This window comes from Glandiceps talaboti, chromosome 1 (assembly GCF_964340395.1).
Source record: "Glandiceps talaboti chromosome 1, keGlaTala1.1, whole genome shotgun sequence".
NCBI classification, from domain to species: domain Eukaryota; kingdom Metazoa; phylum Hemichordata; class Enteropneusta; family Spengelidae; genus Glandiceps; species Glandiceps talaboti.
This window is the reverse complement of record NC_135549.1, coordinates 16,651,241-16,671,513: the sequence shown is the minus strand read 5'-3', so window position 1 is coordinate 16,671,513 and position 20,273 is coordinate 16,651,241. Positions and strand designations below refer to the sequence as shown.

The 20,273-nt window shown below is 35.5% G+C and overlaps 1 protein-coding gene across 2 annotated transcripts; it reads left to right on the top strand.

Annotated features, from left to right (window-relative positions):
• Positions 1–796: 796 nt before the first annotated feature.
• LOC144436647 (methionine-R-sulfoxide reductase B3-like) lies at positions 797–19,290 on the top strand. Of its 2 annotated transcripts, none has more exons than XM_078125524.1 (6): positions 797–890; positions 5,086–5,203; positions 8,929–9,006; positions 9,313–9,341; positions 11,504–11,601; positions 13,292–19,290. In XM_078125524.1, the coding sequence occupies exons 1-6, from the start codon at positions 797–799 to the stop codon at positions 13,415–13,417; spliced, it is 543 nt and encodes a 180-aa protein (XP_077981650.1). In that variant the 3' UTR covers positions 13,418–19,290. The 2 variants fall into 2 exon arrangements, with proteins under 2 accessions (XP_077981650.1, XP_077981726.1); XM_078125600.1 differs by lacking the exon at positions 797–890 and adding an exon at positions 4,108–4,169.
• The last annotated feature ends 983 nt before the right edge of the window (positions 19,291–20,273 follow it).

Here is a 20,273-nt window from a genome sequence, read left to right as displayed (position 1 = left end):
TACTGAAAAATACACCATGGAGGTATAAGGGGCGGGGAGATCCTCCATGCTTACACCTACTACTACTACTGGGGTTTTTAAATGCTACTCATAATCTGTACTGTGAACACTTGAGATTTTACCACAATTGTTTGTCTTCAACGTTGTATGGAATTTTACAATTTAGCAAGCCTCAAATACTTGCACACTGTATACTTTGACTGCATTACTACCCGATATAAACAACAACATTGCATTGTCAACAACCGTATGCTGGCCATTCATGATATTGCCATTGTCAACAACATTTCTGTACTGTGGTTCTCCCGTAATAGATATACGATAAGCTCTTTGTTTAAAAGAATAAGATGCCAAACAGACACACCCCATGTCGTATACATACGTCTGGCTGAATAAGTGATGGTATATGCATTATCACAGTGACTGACATAAAAAAAAACCATGTGCACAGATTGAAATCAATCAATCCGATTGATTGTTGCAAGACATGTGTATCACTGCAACATGTGCATCCGTTTTCTTACCCTCTTTGTTTAAGTCAAACAAAAACCTGTCAATACCGTATAGGTGCCCTTCCTTCGTATAGACGGGGCTTACAGATCAGTAAAGCTTTGAATGCACAGAATCACACACCAGAATATGGTGGAGAGCACCTGCGTCTGGTCTGTTTTGATGTGACTCGTGTTGGCGCAATTTATTGGAGTTGCGAAATCACATACAAATATCAGTGAAATGACGCGAGATTTCATCAACATCCCATGCCACACGAGAGTAATCGATACACCGTACACCCCGGATGTCTGAATCGAATCGTCTGCACCTTCTCCGTCAAATCACTTTCACTATTTTGTTGTCACTCATTTCACTTTCGTGTCAAAACAGCGATACAGGTAAGTTTCTAACGTTCCTGTCCAGATTGAGAGAAATACATACCCAGAAATAGTAGCGTCTGTCAGTTTAAATACCGCGGGAATATCTGATCACAGTCAATGTGCACTGACAGTGACAGATGCCGCCGCTCCAGATTCCAATCAACACGGTACCGTTTTACGCACGGTTTCCGGGTGAACAGACGTAATTGTCAACATATTACAACTACTTCTGTACAAGCATAATATTTTTCGGTTGAGAGAAATGGTAAATTGGGGCATGTCGTATCAAATGTTAGTTAAATAACTGAACAACTTTCACTCTTAAACTACAAATAAGGCCTCCCTTCTCTGTGCAGTGCAGTGGTGGGGTGACTGACATGACAGGTACAGTCGGTACGCGGTGTCGCTTTAGATAAATCATATTGTTAGCGCTAATGATATTAGCATTATAATATGTGTGATTATTTATTAGATGTTATTTTAGTGGTATAAGTAAGATGTATTAGCACGTCTGTTTGCATATTTTTTTTTTGCTTGTTGATTTGATTTGATGTTTTAGAAAACACCAACATTTAACTTAAAAAATAAAAACAAATTGTACCGGCAAATGAAAAATAACGACTGTTTTCATGTGGAAGTCGGAATCAGAGAGAATTTAAATTGTATATTAACCCCATCCTTCAAATTGTTCAGTATAAATCACAATGGCTAGAGCAATAACAGGTGCATAGGCATACAGCTGTGGTGAAAAGATAGATGATTAAAAAATATTAATATACAGCATCTAACATTACATCAAAATAGTATTTGAAGTATGTTTAACACACTAACCCTGCACAATTTTATTGTACTATATTTAAGCATACATTTTGTCAAAAATGATGGTTGCTTCACCAACAGTACGTTTGTGTAGTGTCCATTTGTGCAGTGTCAAACTTTTGCAGCAATAAAGCACAGAACAGTATGTCACCCAAAGTTTATGATTTATCTCAGATTTTACAACCCATTAAAAATGTTATGTTGTTTCATGCAGAAAGATAAACCTCAAAAAATTGTGTAGAATATGAAACTTGTATACATGTACTACTGTTACATGGTAGAAATCTGTCATGGTGGCGGGAATGACAGTTGACTTTATTTGAAATACTAATTTCCATAGCAAAACAATGTATGGTCAAAGCAGAAATTGGGGTAATGGATTCTTTTATCTCAAGTGCTGACCTCTGTCATAGCATACTTCCATGGTCATAGACAAAAGAGTTATTGATGTGAAACTGTGTCTGACCAGTCATTCAATACATAGTTTTCAATGTGTTCATTAATCACCTGACTCCACTGTACCAGTAGGGATGCAACATTGGCATAGATTGTCACTGTGGTCCTTTTTGTGTAGTATAATAGTAGAAGTATGAGGTAATTTGTCAATGAAATGCTGTCAACAGATCTTGACACATACATTGACAATAGATGCATGGATGGGTTTGTTTTACCAGTTTCTGTTTACACATGACACATTGACAGCAATGTTCTTTGACCTGAGGTCAAGTGTAACTACTCTATTAAATTGAGAGTTGAATACCAAAGTTGTACCATACATGGGCTGGAAAACATCACTGTAAAACAGTATAACCTTAACAGATCGAGTTCAGTTATCAATGCCATAAAAGCTCTAATTATGAACACAGCTTGTCAATGAGAACTTGAAATTGAAGGCTGAATAATCTGCTGAAAGCTAGCCTAGACTCAAGTCGTAATGTAGGGGGGCAATAGCTGCCACCCCTCCACACACACAGCTTGACTTTAAAAGCAAGCTGAAAACAATGTAATGTTACACTTTCAAAATACATGGCATCAATGTACTTATTTATTTGTTTTTGCAAAATTTGAATACAGTTTAATCCATTGTATTGGTTTATTATTGACATTTAGTATATTTTCAATTTGGGTCATGTGACAAGACATCGATATAGCAGTGAGGACAGACTAAATTTAAATTTAACATAGACATGATACACATACCGGCTGTTATAGTCACAATGTCATGGAAGGTTTAATTTTGTATATTGTACAAAAGATTTTGTCTATATTATTATATTATCTGCCAGACGCTTCTTCATAATATTGATATTAATGATAATAATAGATTGTACCAATGTAATATTCATATGATATTACTGTACTTTAGTAGCGTAGAATTTTGGGACGCTTGACTTTTCCCTATCACGCCTAGTATTTTGCTAGCAGCCATTTATTCAAATCTGAAATTAAATTACGATTTCTCACAGCCCAATTGAATTTGATGATTATGTTTACATCATGTAGCTCAACAACCTACCCACAACCCATCCTCAACCCACCCACCCTCTTATTGGTTGTAATCACATGGTACCTCTATTAACATCATCTCACAGCTGGAAAAAATTAAAAACATAACAAGAAATTATGCCTTCTTTCTGGCCGGCCAAAACATGCATTAAACTTAAACTAAACAGCCACTACCTACTGAAGTGTCAAGTGTGGTAGGTGAGCCAAAAACCTTCACATGACTAGATTATGAAAATAGTGTAGTATTGACACACAGTATAAACAACCAATACACTTACAACTAAACATAATCACAGTGAGAAAAAACTTGTTTGTAACTCACACTCACAGTATTGAGATTGACAATGTATTGACAGACTCAAAATAACCCGATATGTGTATGTTCTAGTAAAGCTTGCATATATGTAAACAATATCCAAGCTCTCCTGAAAAGGGAAATCTCAAGTGTCTTGAAATAGATATATCTAAGGCTACCAATGTTCCAATGTACCACTAGAGTAGAGTGAATTTCTTTTGTATTATATCCTGTCCCATAGTATAATATGCATAACGAGAGACAGCATGGATTCCACGGAAATGTAATAATATATACTAGACTATAATGTAACATGAATGATGTGGTCGCTGTTACTTGTAATAAAATCTAGAACAGAAACTCCATTTTTGGGCACATGATATATGCATATAGTAGTAGTAGTAGTAGTAGTATGCCAATGTGACGTCTGTCCAACCCAAATATAGAAAGAATCTTTACCACAGAGACAGGAAGATTACTCACTGAGGCTGGAGGCTTCCTCATAATATGATATACAATATCTTGACCATTTATGAATAAATGTATGACTTTATGAGTCAACATTGGGTATCGTGTTACATTGGTGTCTGTCAGATCATATTTAAACAACAGGACATGAATACAAACATCATTTTCATAGCTAAGAGCTGTATGATTTAGCAGTATGCCTTCCAAAGGTAAGACATTGTCTGAAGGCTTCATATCATAACATTTTTAGTCACCTTTGCTAACAAACAAGTTTAACTGATTTTTTTTACAAATGTAGGAAGTGTCTCGTAATATTATACCTTCTTTGGTTGGAAAAAATGGACAGGCCATCCAATGAAGAATAGATCAGTGTAAAAAAGGCTACATTCCTTACCAGCAATACAAGAATCTTAGGAATTTCATGTTTACTACTCTGCTATTGGAGATATAGGCATCTTGTATGACAACCAATAAGAGCTAAATACACAATGTGACATGCATGTGTTATTATTTACTGTCTGTACAGTGAGCTAGGTGTCTATGCCAACCTGTAAGATTCAGTCTATTTTAGATATTATACATTGGTGGCAACAGCAGTTCAAATAACACTTTTTGTGTCAGGCACTTTAACTTTATACATGTAAGTGTTGTTGTAGCCTAACATCAGAGCATGTTGACTTCATTGATTGTCTTCTTTAAGGAAGTCAACATGCCGTGGCTTATATACTAGGCTAGTGTTGTCGTGATCAGAATAGCCTAGATTCCAGTGGTGTGGACATTTTGGGTTCTTGCCTGTTTTTGGTAGAGGAAGAGCGAGAGACAAACAATTCCAATATGCCTGAAGTCTAGGCTATGATCAGGATCATCTAGAGGCTATCTGTTGGGTTTGAATCTTGTTGGGTAAAGAGATTTTCAGATTCATGCAGTCCCAATGGATATCCTCTAGACTATAATCAGGATGGGTACATGGCATAAACAATCAATGTCGTTTGCAAGCAAGGAATGTATTTTTTCATGCTGTCTCTCAAAGGTGGTCGGTCTGAGCTCAAAAGGACAAAACAAATTAGCTGGTTGATGGCAACTTAATATTTAATATTTTTCTGTATCTTTTTTTTTTATATATAGATACTGGCAATCAACAAGGAGAAGGTGGAATGACCTATCAGTATCGGAAGAAAACAGAATTGAGGCAGAAGCTGACTCCTATGCAATACTATGTAACACAGGAGCAAGGCACAGAAAGGTAGGAAAATTTACGTCAAGTTTTATGAATGGTAATCTATCTTTAAAATCAATTTAGTTGAACTAATTAACAAAATTATCCATACACTTGCCCGTCCACAGCTGTATAACCATGCACTTTGACCAATTTTTCCAATGAAGTAATGTCAAATGAATACATTCAGAGAGGTTAGTTTAAATTTAAACTTGGTATGTAGGACTGAGTAGGCATGGAAACATCTTTATAAAAAAATTAGTTTCCAAAATTGAGATTGTGATGGCGTCAGCTTTGTTAATAATGACTGTGCTTGCCTGTGTTATACAAGCTGTTGTTATGAAAAATTGACAAAGAAATTGTTGTTCCATAGAGAAATGTGTTTGTATATTTCAAATTGAAGGATTATGTCAGAATATTTGTGGCTTCAATTTCAATCTGCTCTCAGGGTCAAACAAATTCCTATATAAACAATTATAAATTGAAATATGGAATGTTGAATTGGACATAAATTACATTATATCAGTATTTATTGTGTATTTTAAATTATAATAAATTACACAACAAGTGAGCAAACCTCTTTTGCTACTCACCAGCACGTAGCAGAGTTTAGTATGAATGGTCTGAATATCATGAATACATGTAGTCAGTAAAATACAAATAAAGGTTTGTGAGTGGGCGTTGCAATTCCAAAAAAAACTTGGAGGTAACCTAACAATTTGAAATGGGTTTTCCTACTTAGTGTAATAGTTTGCAGTTGGCAAACATACCCAGTGTAAATATGATTTGTTCACTAATATATGTTACAACACAACTACAAGTCACTAGCAAATAATAGGTACACTGAAAGCCAGCAAAAACTAAATATCGTCTGTCTCACAGATTCATCAAAATGAAAAAAACAACGTGTAAACAATTTCACTTTGTTTTAGTTATAAAAAGGATTCATATATTGATATGAATAAAGGGAGGGATATCCATCATTTAAAAACAATCAGGTTACATTGAAAATACATAAAATGTAAATAAATATGCACACACAATACATTACAATTCTACATACACACACACACACACACACACACACACACACACACACACACACACACACACACACACACGTATACATACACACATACACAATACATACATACATACATACATACATACATACATACATACATACATACATACATACATACAAACATACATACATACATACATACATACATACACACACACACACACACACATACACACACACACACACACACACACACATACATACACATACATACACATACCCAAAATGACCCAGGTTTCATCCATATGGCCACTGTTAGTTTCAGTTCATAAATCATCTGCTAGCTAGGACACTTTAGATAGGACCTTGTAATGAAACAACAAGACATAAATCAATTAATAATAGATATCCTTGTGTTCCTCAGTAATAACCATCACATCTGTCCAATAATTATCAAATTGTCCATATCTTAAAAGAACTACTGCAGAAAATGTTATTGAGACAGTTGTTTAACCATACGCATAGAAGACAATTCATTTGAAATTGTTATAAAAAATAAGTTATGCTTGTTTGCACATCTTAGGCAAATAGGGTATAAACATAGGGCACAATATACCTGCAACTATCTACCTCTGCTAATAATCCATTGTAAATAATATGATACATGTCATTGATAGCATACAGTGTGTTGATTATAGGCAATTTGCTATTTTTACATATTATAATAATATGAAGAATTGATATAGGGTTTACAGTATGTCAAATGTCTTTTCTACTGGTACTAATCAATGGATTTATAAAATGCCAGTCAGCAAAATGGCAGCTCTGTGTTACCCTGGAAATCATACTCAGTCTCTGTAAGACAGTTCACATCTTTACATGTACCAGTCGTCTAGAGGCTATATGTAGCTTTGAATCTCAAGTTCCTGAGAAGAGACTCAAAGCCAGCCTTTAGATTAATGTGCAGTAAGGATTCTAAGTTAGCTGTGTGTGTATTCTATGCAAGAAACACCTGGATATGTAAGAGGACTTGGAACATAACAGTTTTATTGTCTGTGTTTCTGTAGCTATTAAACAATGGAATAGCCAATATCTATAATTAAAAGATTGTCATTTATTTTTTAACACAACTGAACAGCGGTTCAGTGACCTATAAGCATCAAGTTTTGTCTGTGTGTGCAGATGTGTGCATATGTGTGTGTGTGTGTGTGTGTGTGTGTGTGTGTGTGTGTGAACAACAAAAGGGAGAAACTGCTGGATCGATTGATTTCAGTTGGTGTGTAGATGAAACATTGTTCAAATGAAAGTGGTCCGATCAGTGGTTCATAGGATGTTCCATTATCCTGTAGGGGTGTTTTCACGTTTGAGGTGTGTTTCTCTCACTGCATGTGCATGTTAGACATTGGATTTCAGTTGTGCACATTGCCAGTGGCAGTATTTTTACATCATTGAGATATCTTTTACAGAATTAAAATAACGATATACATGTAGTAAAGAATTCTAAATATTATAAATCTCTACATGATTCAACAACCTATAAGAAAAGTGGAATAAAGTAACCGAACTAAAAAGAATGAAGCAGCCTTTAGATGACTTTGTAGTTGTGGAAGACAAGAAACTGATACAGTTATACATAAAACATATACTACATGTACATATATTTGTGTATAGCAAAGTGTCAGCATAAAACAGTAATGACAGAATTTAATGAACTCGCTCTCAATTTACTTTTAGAGAGATTTAATGTGTGTGTTTTGTTTGCTTACGAGAATAAAGACTGTACATTTCTGATTTCATACATCACCTAATAATTGAATTGTGTATTGTATAATTGATAGCCCTTGATATTGTAGTTTGATGTCCATATCCTGCTTGAAAGTTGAAAGATTAGTCTTGTAATGAATATGGTTCCAGTCTATTGATATCAGGGTACTGACTGGGTTTAAACAAATTGTTATTGATACCTTGGATATCTTTTGGTTAGATTTATTTCTTCCCAGAAATATAAATATATTAGATACAGTGTACTAATGATAAATAATTACATGATAACAGGAAAAGGGGGATTACAGGTAGTCGACTAGCAACTAATCGATTCCAACAGAACTCTTGTAAACACATTTAAAGGTTGACAAGGACATTTCACATGTAACTGTACAAAGCAAAAGATAATCATAATGTGAAACTTATTTCATGTACAATTCAATTTGAATTTCTCATTTCAAAAATGTTTAATTAAAATGCCTGGCATCAACTGATTTATACTCAGCAATTGTTATTATAGTTTATACCAATTTGATAGACCATATTTATATATCTCTCTCTTTATTTTGTATTCACCAATTTACAATACAAATGTGACTGGCATCTGTGGCTTGAAACCAATTTGAAATATGAATTAATTATTTTTTGTTAAATTTGGTATTCAAGCACATTTTACATGTAAACAGTTATGTGTGAAGACCCAGCTATTCAGATCGGCCTACTAGGTACATACCAGTACTATTATCCATTGCAAGTGGTTTCAGTATTAGTTTAATACAAATGATGACTTTAGAGGCCCTTCAATAGTCTCAAAGTTAACTTCTTTCACTTGTTTTCACACTTATGTGACATCTTTTCACATGTATAGTAGATTGTGTAAGATGTAAATAATGTAAAGTGTTTGTGGGTCACAAATGTGGTGAGACTGTGGCAAAGTAACAAGTGTATCCTTCCTTTTTTGCAGAGCTTTCAGTGGTGAATATGTGAATGTGAAGGATGATGGGTCATTTACCTGTGTAGTTTGTGGAAATGAAGTTTTCAAGTAAGTTGGTTTACATAACCTACACACATCATTATCAGTGCTGTCAGAAAATCCTATGGTTGTACACTACATAGTATTCTACCAAACAGCGCCCTCTATGACCAATCATGTTGTTACTCCAGCATATACATTATAACCTCATTCTCGATCTCCTAACTGCTGTTCAGCTCTGTAGTCAGCGGATAGTTGTAAATGAAATGTGATTCGTTTCTTTCTGTACAGTTATGTACAATTATTCCTTTGTATCGCTTGAACTACAGTATTATGATGCCATTTGACAAGAAAATTATATTTGTTACCTTTCAGGACAAAAGAAAAATTCCAGTCAAAATCAGGTAAGAACACATTACAGTACTTGCACTTTTTATTTGGTATGGCGCCCTCACAGTTTAAGTTGGCTAACTCTCTACCAGTGTCATATAATTTTGTGACTTCACAGTCACTTCAGGAAGTCTCACATGTTTAACTTATACACCCATGTTTATGGTTAATTGTCATAATTATGATTTATGTTGGGAGCATCGACCATATTATGATTGACAAAGGGGCTAGATGACAATAACTTTGGAATAAGTGAATACATAATGTGAACATTCTGTTCCTTGTTTGTAACAGACCCAGTACACCACTCCACAGGGTGTTTGGCACAACTCTAGGGTCAGTGACTGATTTTGATAATGGTAATTATTTGGAGCGAAAACATAACATTGTGAAAAGAATTTGGAGATAGCAGACTTATTTAGTAAATTATACCGTAGACAGTGGCGGGAAACCCATTGTCTCAGGATATCTCTGTTGTCAAATCATTTGTTTGTATTATACAATGTATTGTATATACAATCAAGATACTAATTATGTGATTTTTAGCAATGACTTCTAATGAATCACATGCAAACCAGTAATATCCTAATTGAGTTCGATTACTTTGCATTGTGTTGTGATTGAGTATGGCGCCCTCACAGTCAGGTTTTGTAAACTGTCCAATGATAATCTCTCTGGTAAAATCTGTATACCATTGTGCTGTGATTTAGTATGGCGCCCTCACAGTCAAGTTTTGTAAATTGTCCAAAGATAACCTCTGCATTCAAATCTGGTAAAATCGGTATACCATTGTGCTATGATTGAGGATGGTGCCCTCACAGTCAAGTTTTAAAAACTGTCCCATGGTAATCTCTGCAGTCAATCTGGTACAATCTGTATACATTGTGCTATGATTGAGGATGGTGCCGTCACAGTCAAGTTTTGTAAACTGTCCAATGATAATCTCTGCAGTCAAATCTGGTAAAATCTGTATACCATTGTGCTGTGATTGAGTATGGCGCCCTCACAGTCAGGATTTGTAAACTGTCCAATGATAATTTCTGTAGTCTAATCTAGTAAAATCTGTATACCATTGTGCTATGATTGAGTATGGTTCCCTCACATTTAAACTTAGTAAACTACACTACCTCCATTGTCTCATGATAATCTCTGGTCAATCCCCATAAAATTTTATATACTGTTGTGGCCATGATTGAGGATGATGTCCTTGTCTGTCAAACTAAGTTAACACTACACTATCTCATTGTCTCACAATTATGTCTCTTGTCAAGTCTGGTAAAATTGTCATGAATGAAGATTTAGTATGTCACCCTATTACTCATCTTATTGTTGTTGTTGTTGTTGTTGTTGTTGTTGTTGTTGTTGTTGTTGTTGTTGTTGTCAAGTTTGGAAAATTCTTCTGTGATATTGTTCCATAATTGAATACGAGTCCTCACAATCAAGTTTAAGAAATTACACTTCCCCATTCTCATATAATACCAATTTAAATCTATAAATCTGTCATAACTATATGGCACCCTCACAGTCAAGTATTGTAAACTGCACTATCTACTCTGATTTTCAATGAAGCAAAATCAGGTATAAATCTCATCTATACCATGCTTTCATAATTGAGTATGGCGCCCTCACAGTCAAGTTTAGTAAATTGTACTACTAACACATGTACACATGAGTTTTCAAATCTTGTTGTCAAGATTTGAATATGGCGCCATCACAGTTAAGTTTTGAAAAGTTAGATTCCCATTGTCTTGTAGTTGTCATTGCATACAATCTGGTAAATTCTACTACATATTTGAGTCCTATTTTATTAGTATGGCTGCCTCATGTATAGTCAATCAGTCAATCTATGAGTGAAGTTATTAATGCCAGTTTCCACCATGATGTAGAGTTCATGAGGTGTTGTACAGCTAGAATGTTCTGGTTTTTGAATATGTCAAGTGTGATACAACCAGACACTGGTAATTACCCAAGTTACAAGTCATGTACTTTAGTAGATAAGTCAGTCTTCATAATTTTAAGTAATGCTGTTAGTTTTAAAGATTAATGTCTAATCAATTCTTTCCTATTTTGATGGTACCCAATATTGCAAAATATGCTCTCACAAAGACTTACTTACGTCCCCGTCTTTGTAAAAATAAAAGGTGAATTATTAATTATTTCCTTTCCCAAACTGCAGGTTGGCCATCTTTCTATGATGTTGCCAGGGAGGGGGCTGTTACCTTGAGGCTGGACACAACCTATCAAATGGTACGCACAGAAGCCATTTGTTCAAAGGTAGGTCTGATATGCAGTAAACACTGGACCATTTAGTGTTGCTATCCAACTAAATCGATCAGTAAATAAGTGACTTCCTGAAAGGCTAACTTAATGACCAGAGGTGAGTTAATTGTGATAGTCAATGTTGATACAGTAGAACAATAGGCCAGTCCCCAGCTCAGCTTAGCTAGGGACCAACATACTCCACTTCAATAAGCTTATATCAGCGTAGGTATTTCTTTACCTAACTACTTGTATCACTCTTGACATTTCTCAACAGTCAATTCCAGTCTACTGTCTTCCCTTCCCTTGGAAGTAGAACTTATTTAATCCAATGTCCACCAAATTGGTTCCAAACTTGTCAAGATACTGGGTAGGGATGTTAAAGTGATGATTTATGATGGCAAATAAAGCAAAAAAAAAAAGCAATTCAAATAGTTGAGATGTGGTACTTATACTCAAGGGTTCAATTTAATCAGAACCGAATTCCTGACTGTTCAAATAAATAAATTATTATCAGAAGGCTTAGGGTGTGTTGGCATGAGTGTATCAGATAGAGTCTGGATACAGTCTACTTTTGTGAAAGACCTAGATGAGTGGGTGTGAGTTTAAGATTGATCTCTCTGTGATCAAAGATCACTCAAACTTACACAACTACCAAAGTACCACCAAAAAATGTGCACCTTAAATGGCTGCAGTAAAGTTTCGGTAAGGAAATGGATAGGGCATGAGAAATGACTGACAAAGAACTTAAGACTTAAAAAATGATAATGGCCATCATTTCCATAGCATAGCTTAGCTTACAACTAAAAATAGGTGTAATGGTCGGGATTTCTTCTTCAAAACTATGTACTGTTGAGTATTTTAGTAATGCTTAATTTTCAGTGTTAATGCTATACAGGTGTCATTCAGCTGTGACATCACAATTGCTTTGATATCATTGGTGGTACAGGTCATTTCATTGCTCAGTTCCCGCCAGGTGTGCTTTTTCTCAAATTAAAGAAAACGGTAGGCCAGAAAAAAAACAGTTGTCAGTGCAAATGAAGGATCAGTAGTGGTATAGGTGTGATAAAATGTCAGTCTGTCTGTCTGCGTGCGTGTGTGTGTGTGTGTCTGTGTTTTTGCATGTATGCATCTATGTATATATGTATGTACGTGTGTATGTATGTATGTATGTATGTATGTATGTATGTATGTATGTATGTATGTATGTATGTATGTATGTATGTATGTATGTATGTAAATAACTAAAAATTAAAAAACCCTGGGCAAAAATTTGGCTGATGTTTCTAGAGGTGTCTATAATTCTTAACACAGTATCACCCAAGTGTTGATAGGCAAATTAGATCTAAAATGGAATTTTGGGACAAAAACTGATAGTCAAAAACTGCTGGGCAGATCAGTCTGAAATTTGATTAATATGTCAGATTCCAGGCAAACCACCAAGGCTTATTTTTCAAACCACCAATGGCTTATTTTTCAGACCTTCCAAAAATACTTGCTTAGTATGCAGCTGTACATCAACACCATTGGCACATGTACCAAGTGTCTTTACATACTTACCAATAGACGATTTAGGGTTATGAGAGTTAATAATTTCCACTACCGTGACTACACATACTTTCCAATTTTTGTCCAAAAGGCTGGCTCATTTATGATACTTTTTGCTTTGTTTCACTGATTGGAAAAATTAAATGTTTGTTTGCAGTGCGGTGCTCATCTTGGTCACGTGTTTGATGACGGACCGAAACCAACTGGCAAACGTTATTGTATCAACTCAGTAGCAATGAAATTTCAACCAGAGAAGAAACCAGAACCCAAGTCAGAACTTTAAAACAATATTTTCTACAGATCTGTTATACCAGTGTAAATATGAGTATTCATGTCTGGATGCATATCACCGTGTTGTTTTTAAAAACCATTGTGTGGCTTTCTAACTTTTAGGGTTGAACTGCTATTGGTGGTACTTTTTAGAACTTGTAGATATGTTTATTTATGCCACATGTTTCTGACAATTTTATGACAAAGCTTTGCAAAGCATCTTGATAACCAGCTATTTATTGAATTTGTAGAACAACTGGTAATTTGAGATTTTCAAAAATGGTGAATAATTATGTGTGAGATTTCAAACTGTAATTATAGAAAACACTAGCCCAGAGACTTAGCTATCTGACTTGACATACTGGCTTGACAGTATAGCCCAGAGACATGGCTAGCTGAGTCAACATCCTGTCTTGCCCAGAAACTTGCCTATTGGACTGAACATACTGGCTTGACAGCATAGCACAGAGACTTGGCTATCTGACTTGACATACTGGCTTTACAGTATAGCACAGAGACTAGCTATCAGACTGAACATACTGGCTTGACAGCATAGACCAGAGACTTAGCTATCTGACTCAACATACTGACTTGACAGTATAGACCAGAGACTTGACTATCTGACTTTACATACTGGTTTGACAGTATAGCCCAGAGACTTAGCTATCTGACTCAACATACTGACTTGACAGTATAGACCAGAGACTTGACTATCTGACTTTACATACTGGTTTGACAGTATAGCCCAGAGATTTGGCTATCTGACTTGACATACTGACTTGACTTTTCTGATAGGAACAACATTTGCAAGTCAGATAACCAAGTCTCTGGGCTAAGAAGACAGTCACAATGAAAAGAACCTAGTGTATTAACCTTCCCCACAAACCATGATGGTTAGTTCTTTCACATGGTCCTATTTTTTAGTACATTTTCTTTTGAGCAGATGAAAGACTTAGTAATAACATAGTTATTGCCAATTTCATCAAATATATTGAGTTGATAACTAACAAAGTTGATCTGGCTTGAATATAAGTACTTACAATATGCAAAAATAGTTATATAAATAATATATATAACAATTTTAGAAATATCCATTTTCTATAACTTATACTAGTAGTTTGAAATATAATGTGATTCTCAGAAGGTATTTAGAAAAAAATGAATTGTTTCCATGGCAACCAAAATATGTTGTTTTAACTTTTTTTTATCAATGTGAGCCATCATGATGTATATATATATTAGGCAAAAAATCATGAAATTTTAAACTAGCATGAATAATGATGAAACTGACAGTCTCATATGTGGAGGTAACATTTAACAAACACTTAATGGAGTGTTATGACAAGGTGGGGTTTTTTTTTGCTGTGTTATAAAATCGTATTTGAAATCCACATGATCACACATTATAACCAATGCCATCCATCCACTCACTCACTCATTCACTCATTCATTCATTCATTCATTCATTCATTCATAAGTGTTGAGTAAGAGTGAAAAATCCAGGAAAAGTCGGTAGAATCAAAGTCTACCTAATTGTTGTCAACAAAGCTTTATATATACACCAATAGCAGGTCTACCCTGAGGTTGAAATTCACTTCAAAACAAGAAGAAAAGAGGATGTAAGTGATGAGAGTGAACACACTCAAGTGTAATTACCATTCTTATAAAATGTTGTCAAACAAACCCTTTACATAATAGAGACCAGGGATTTCTATACAGTCTGTTAGTGTACTCAGGATGAATTGCTACAAGTAAGATTACAGATAGTAAGTAATGTACAGTCAATAGATAGTGGCCTGGAGGACGGGTATCAGCTCTATGTCTACATCTTATCTCTGATTCACACCACTATCATTTCACTATCTATGCATTGATTGTGTGTTGAAACACACGGTGTGGTATGTACACTGACTATCGGGGCTGGCTAGCTGGAGTCCATGCTGTACAAAGTGATGATACATGTACACAGCATGGATTCCACAATGAATCCTGACAGGCTAGACCAGAGACTCAGAGAGCTATTGCAACATCTAGACAAGTCCTTGGGCTAGACAGATGCTAATTTTGTAATATTCAGTTATATTTTAATCATTTGTAGTTTAGGGTAGGTAGGGCTAAAATTTGTTTTTGGGGTTTGGTTAACTCTGATTCAAGGAAGATATATGTGCGTGGTACTAGTGCTAACTTTCAGGGTGTGTATTAAGAAGGTGCTGAATCACCATTATTAATACACTTTTATAAACGGTGATTCAGTTTCAGCAGCTGCAAAAAGAACATACACTTACAGCCAATATTTGTGTGCCAACAGGATGAGTTTCTATTGCTATGTAAATTTGTATACTGGCCACCTTTCTTCACCCCTGACCACAAATATGTCAAAAGAGAATACCTGAAATTCCAGCCAAAACAAGCACACACACTGTCAGGCCCTGCATGCTCAAACTCTGTGGTGCTCTCTCTCTCTCTCTAGCTGTCAAGGACAGCCCCGCACTGCCATAACTTTCCTACCCTTGTTTTAATCCAAACAAGTATATGGGAGAGGCAGTATATGTGAAAGGAAATGATCAATTGATTCTCTTACCAATTGTTGAATGTAAAGTTTTTATTGTTATTCCACAATCAAGGGGCTTGTCATTTACCGGAAAGATAAACCACACAACTACCCACTCATTTAGAGAACCCTTGACTGGTCTATTATCAGCATACATGTAGGAAACTATCAATTGACAGTATTCAAAGGATGCCTTATTTATATTATAGACCTGGGCAGTATATAACAGTTTCCGATGTAGTTCCAATGTTGTAGCTAGACTGGTTTCATTGATACCAGCAAAAACTTAAATTGTAGAAGCAAGCATCAGCATTAATATTAGAAGTTGTACTTTATGTTGATTTATGCCATTTGGTCCCAAGTCAGTATTTCAATTTCTTGAGATGACCTAAGACCATTTGCCTAAGTATGTACTTTTTGATTTATTTTTTTTTAAATTGTCTGCCAAATAGATGTTTGTGTAAGTTAGATTTATTTTCAAGATACCAGAATATTTGAGTTTATATTACAAAGCATTAAAGCATCTGTAATTGCATGTATTAATATTATCCCTAAAATTAGGAATTGTTCTGAATTTTCTCAGCCACCCAGCGGGACTGGTAGTCTTCACATTTGATAGTATTTACTGCATCATATCTGTATTGGTGGTCATACTCTTGTAGTCAACAAGACCTTAAAAGTATGTTGAAATATAGAGTGTAGTCTCAGGCTATCTATTAACTAACACCCTTGTTAAAAGTTAAAGAGGAACGCCATTCAAAGAATGAATATTCATGAACGCATTACAGGTCATGAATATTCATTGTCCATCTTACATACATTGTCTGCTAAGTCCCAGGATGCAAAGGTGGAGCACTGCTCAAACAATGACAGTGAAATATAGAGTTTCAATTTGGTGTTTCTTGGTGATCGCACAAAATTTATGTGATGTGAAATCATGAAATGACTCTCCAGAACTCAAAATTTATGAATCTACGTTATGTCCTGGACTGGTGTTCCCCTTTAACCTGTCATGATCTTAACATTTACCGCTTGTATCTGATATTTATTTACCTGCTTTTAGTATTATATCTTTATTATTAATATTATTCATTGAAATTCATTTATTTGTACTAACTTTGTCACAGTTCACAATGATGGAAATAATCTAAAGTTACGCCAAAGTAGTCATTATATTACCTTTGAGTGTCTTTCTCTTGTGGATCATCTTGTCATAGTGGTCTCACATCATATCACATACTTGCTGACTGTACAAGTAGCCGCGGAATACAGGAGAATTGGGATTTTTGAGTCAAGTTTGATTTCCCTTATAACAAATTCACAACCCCATCTGTAGTCTAGTTCCTATACAGTATCGTTACCATGTACACCTCCACTCACAGTGGTTTAGTTAGAAACCATGCCATGTCAGCATCCAGACTACTCTACATGATCATCCAACAGTGAAAGACACTAAAGCTGTTATCACATTAATCAGCTTGGTTGGTAACCTCTCCTTATGAATGAGATGGCAAGGACTATTAATTGTGTCATGAAATGAGTATACAGTCCCAGACTATCATCACATGAGCAAGCCTTAAGACTCAGAATGGACTCAGTACACTGATGTTAACCTAAATTTATCATGAACAAACGGTGAAATGTGTATTATATAGCCTAAACATGAATTATGCAATGGCACTTAAATGGGTTTAGGAAACTATTTCTTTTATCGCACACACTACTGGGTCCACTGATCTTAGGTGTGATTAGATCATGAGCACTATTGTTATATCAACTGAAGCTATTATTTTATAACAGAGTTAAATAATATTCAAGAATTCATTAATTTTGCAAAATATGCCCTGTCAGTTTCTGCTTCTTCCTGATCATCTTAAGTGTTGATGGAGGAAACAATTAAAATTGTGAAAATACGAAATTTTTCAGTTTGGAAATATGACATGCTGTCCTTATAATGGAGAAACTGCCCAAGTGAGGGAGAAACTGCCCAAGTGAGGGAACTGTTTTGCGAAGTAAGAAATTGATAAATGACAATATTAAAAGTCTCTATACCGACAGCATTCAGTTCCTATGGTATGATCTGATCTGGTAGACATACCATAGGAACTGAATGCTGTGGGTATAGAGACTTTTAATATTATCAATTATCAATTTCTTACTTTGCAAAACAGTTCCATCAGTTGCTACAGTGAGCATGTGCATTTTCTCTAACCTAGCCCAGAGGCTTGCTTTACTTGGGATTATAAATCTCAAGATGCTCACCACACAAGCTTCTTGAGATAGTAACGTCAAGACAAGTCTCTGGGCTATCTTTAACAGTGAACCCACAGTCACTACTGGACATATTGCATTGTCCTGTTAACAAGACAGCATGGAATCTTTTAGCCCAGCTGTAGACTTGAATCAATATCCTAACTGACATTTTGATTTGGGAAGCGATAGCACAAATTCAAACTGTGAGGTAGGATAGCGGAATAGTGTAGTAGCAATAGTGGTTCAAGTCTACAGGTATGCTAGGAGTTTACATGTATAATACCAAAACAGCCTGCTGACCATGCAGACCTGCAGACCGCCCAAGTCACCTAATACATTTCACACAATGCAGAAGAGGGGAGTAAACCAGAGGCTTGGCTGTCTGACTTGACATATAGTCGAGAGGCGGTTATCAGTTGTGTTTGAATCTGAAGATCTCTTTACATGCACTTGAGCTAGGTGTGGGATAAAGAGACTCAACATGCTCGGTGTTCTCATGAATTTTCAAGCCAGATAGCCAAATCTCTGCTCTAGGAAAGGAGTGTAAGAAGCTAAAAAATTGCCAGTGTGCACCTTCCTCAAGTCGGTCCTTCTCAAGCTGGTAGATAAGAAAAGTCAATATTTTTCAACTGACTTGCTGGAAAAGTGTACATGTTTGTTTTTGAAGTGAAAATTTTTACAGCCAAGAGCCATGTAGTATTTATGCATAGTAAATATATACCAGTATATATGTGTGTATGTAACTATATTTAACTACTTAGATATAAACAGCTATATATCTTTGTTTACAGGGTAGCATTTTTTATGCAAATATTAATACAACTCTTTTAAGTATTTACTGCATCCTTTTTTAAAAAGTCACTCACTGTTGAAATTGTGATCATTGTATATTATATATTTCTAAATTCGAATGAGTGCTTTGACACAAGTACTTTTTTTACCATGGTGGTTTAGAGTTACATATATTGTCCTGTATAGTTGTCTACCTGGCAAATTTGACTTGACCTTGTAAAGCAGTATTTATTCCAGCCTTCTTAGGTATTCACTCTAGGTTGTGGTCTATTTATGTTTTTATTAATAAATGTCCTTTTTCTATGAATCTTTTTGTGTCCTTGTCCTGTTATTGGTTTTTCTTTACAAATATTTGTAGCTATCCCATTGGTACAGAACCTTAGTATGGTGGCAAAGCATTCCTGTAAAATAGGATGGGGCTTTTAACTTGATTGATGTGTGAGTGAGTGTGTGTGTGTGTGTGTGTGTGTGTGTGTTTGTGGATGTGTGTGGATGTGTGTGTGCGTGAGTGCATGCGCGCGCATGTGCATGTACGCGTGTGTGTGCATTCCTGCACACTGCATGACACAGTAAAATTAAAAGTAATATATATATATATATACACACACATTTGTAGTAACTTAATTTTCAAGGACTGCAATAATACCATGATATTATTTCCTATATATGCAGGCTTTTTATTTTGTTTTGGTTTTATAGTTTGAAATCATGTGGAGTCAAAAATACAGTTACTGTTCATAGTTAAGAACACAAAATAAACTATTGGTTCACTGAGGGAGTTTGCTTAGAATGCAGGCTTGAAAAGCAGTTGCCTGGACTTAGCATCTGTGACAGCATCAGGGGTGTGTGTGTCTGCTCATGCATATACCACTGAGTTCTACTTAGCATCTGCAACATTGTCAGGGGTGCCTGTAGTAAGATGATTTGTATGTGTTTGTCTTTTGCATGTGCCATGGTTAGACTAGAATCCAGGTGATTGGGGATTTTGAATTTTAGTGATTTTCCCATGTGGAAATAATGAATTGAAAACTCCCATTTGCATGGATTCCAGGCTAGTGCCAAGGTTTGAGTCCTACAGTGGTTCTCAGTATCTTGATGGCAATTACGATACTTCTACTTCAACACAGGTACACATACACTTTGCTTTCCTGCAAACTGCACAACACAGTAGAGTAAAGATGGTTGAAGGCATTCAGACTTGCAACAGACAATCAACATAGAACTAGATCCAATCAGTGAACGTTCTGTACAATAGACTTGACGGGAGCTTGTA

Excerpts from the sequence above, each read along its gene's own strand:
- LOC144436647 (XM_078125524.1), top strand. The coding sequence starts at position 797 with ATGTCTGAATCGAATCGTCTGCACCTTCTCCGTCAAATCACTTTCACT. Across the intron at positions 891-5,085 it reads GTGTCAAAACAGCGATACAG|ATACTGGCAATCAACAAGGA; the intron begins GTAAGTTTCTAA and ends TTTTATATATAG. Across the intron at positions 9,007-9,312 it reads TGTGGAAATGAAGTTTTCAA|GACAAAAGAAAAATTCCAGT; the intron begins GTAAGTTGGTTT and ends GTTACCTTTCAG.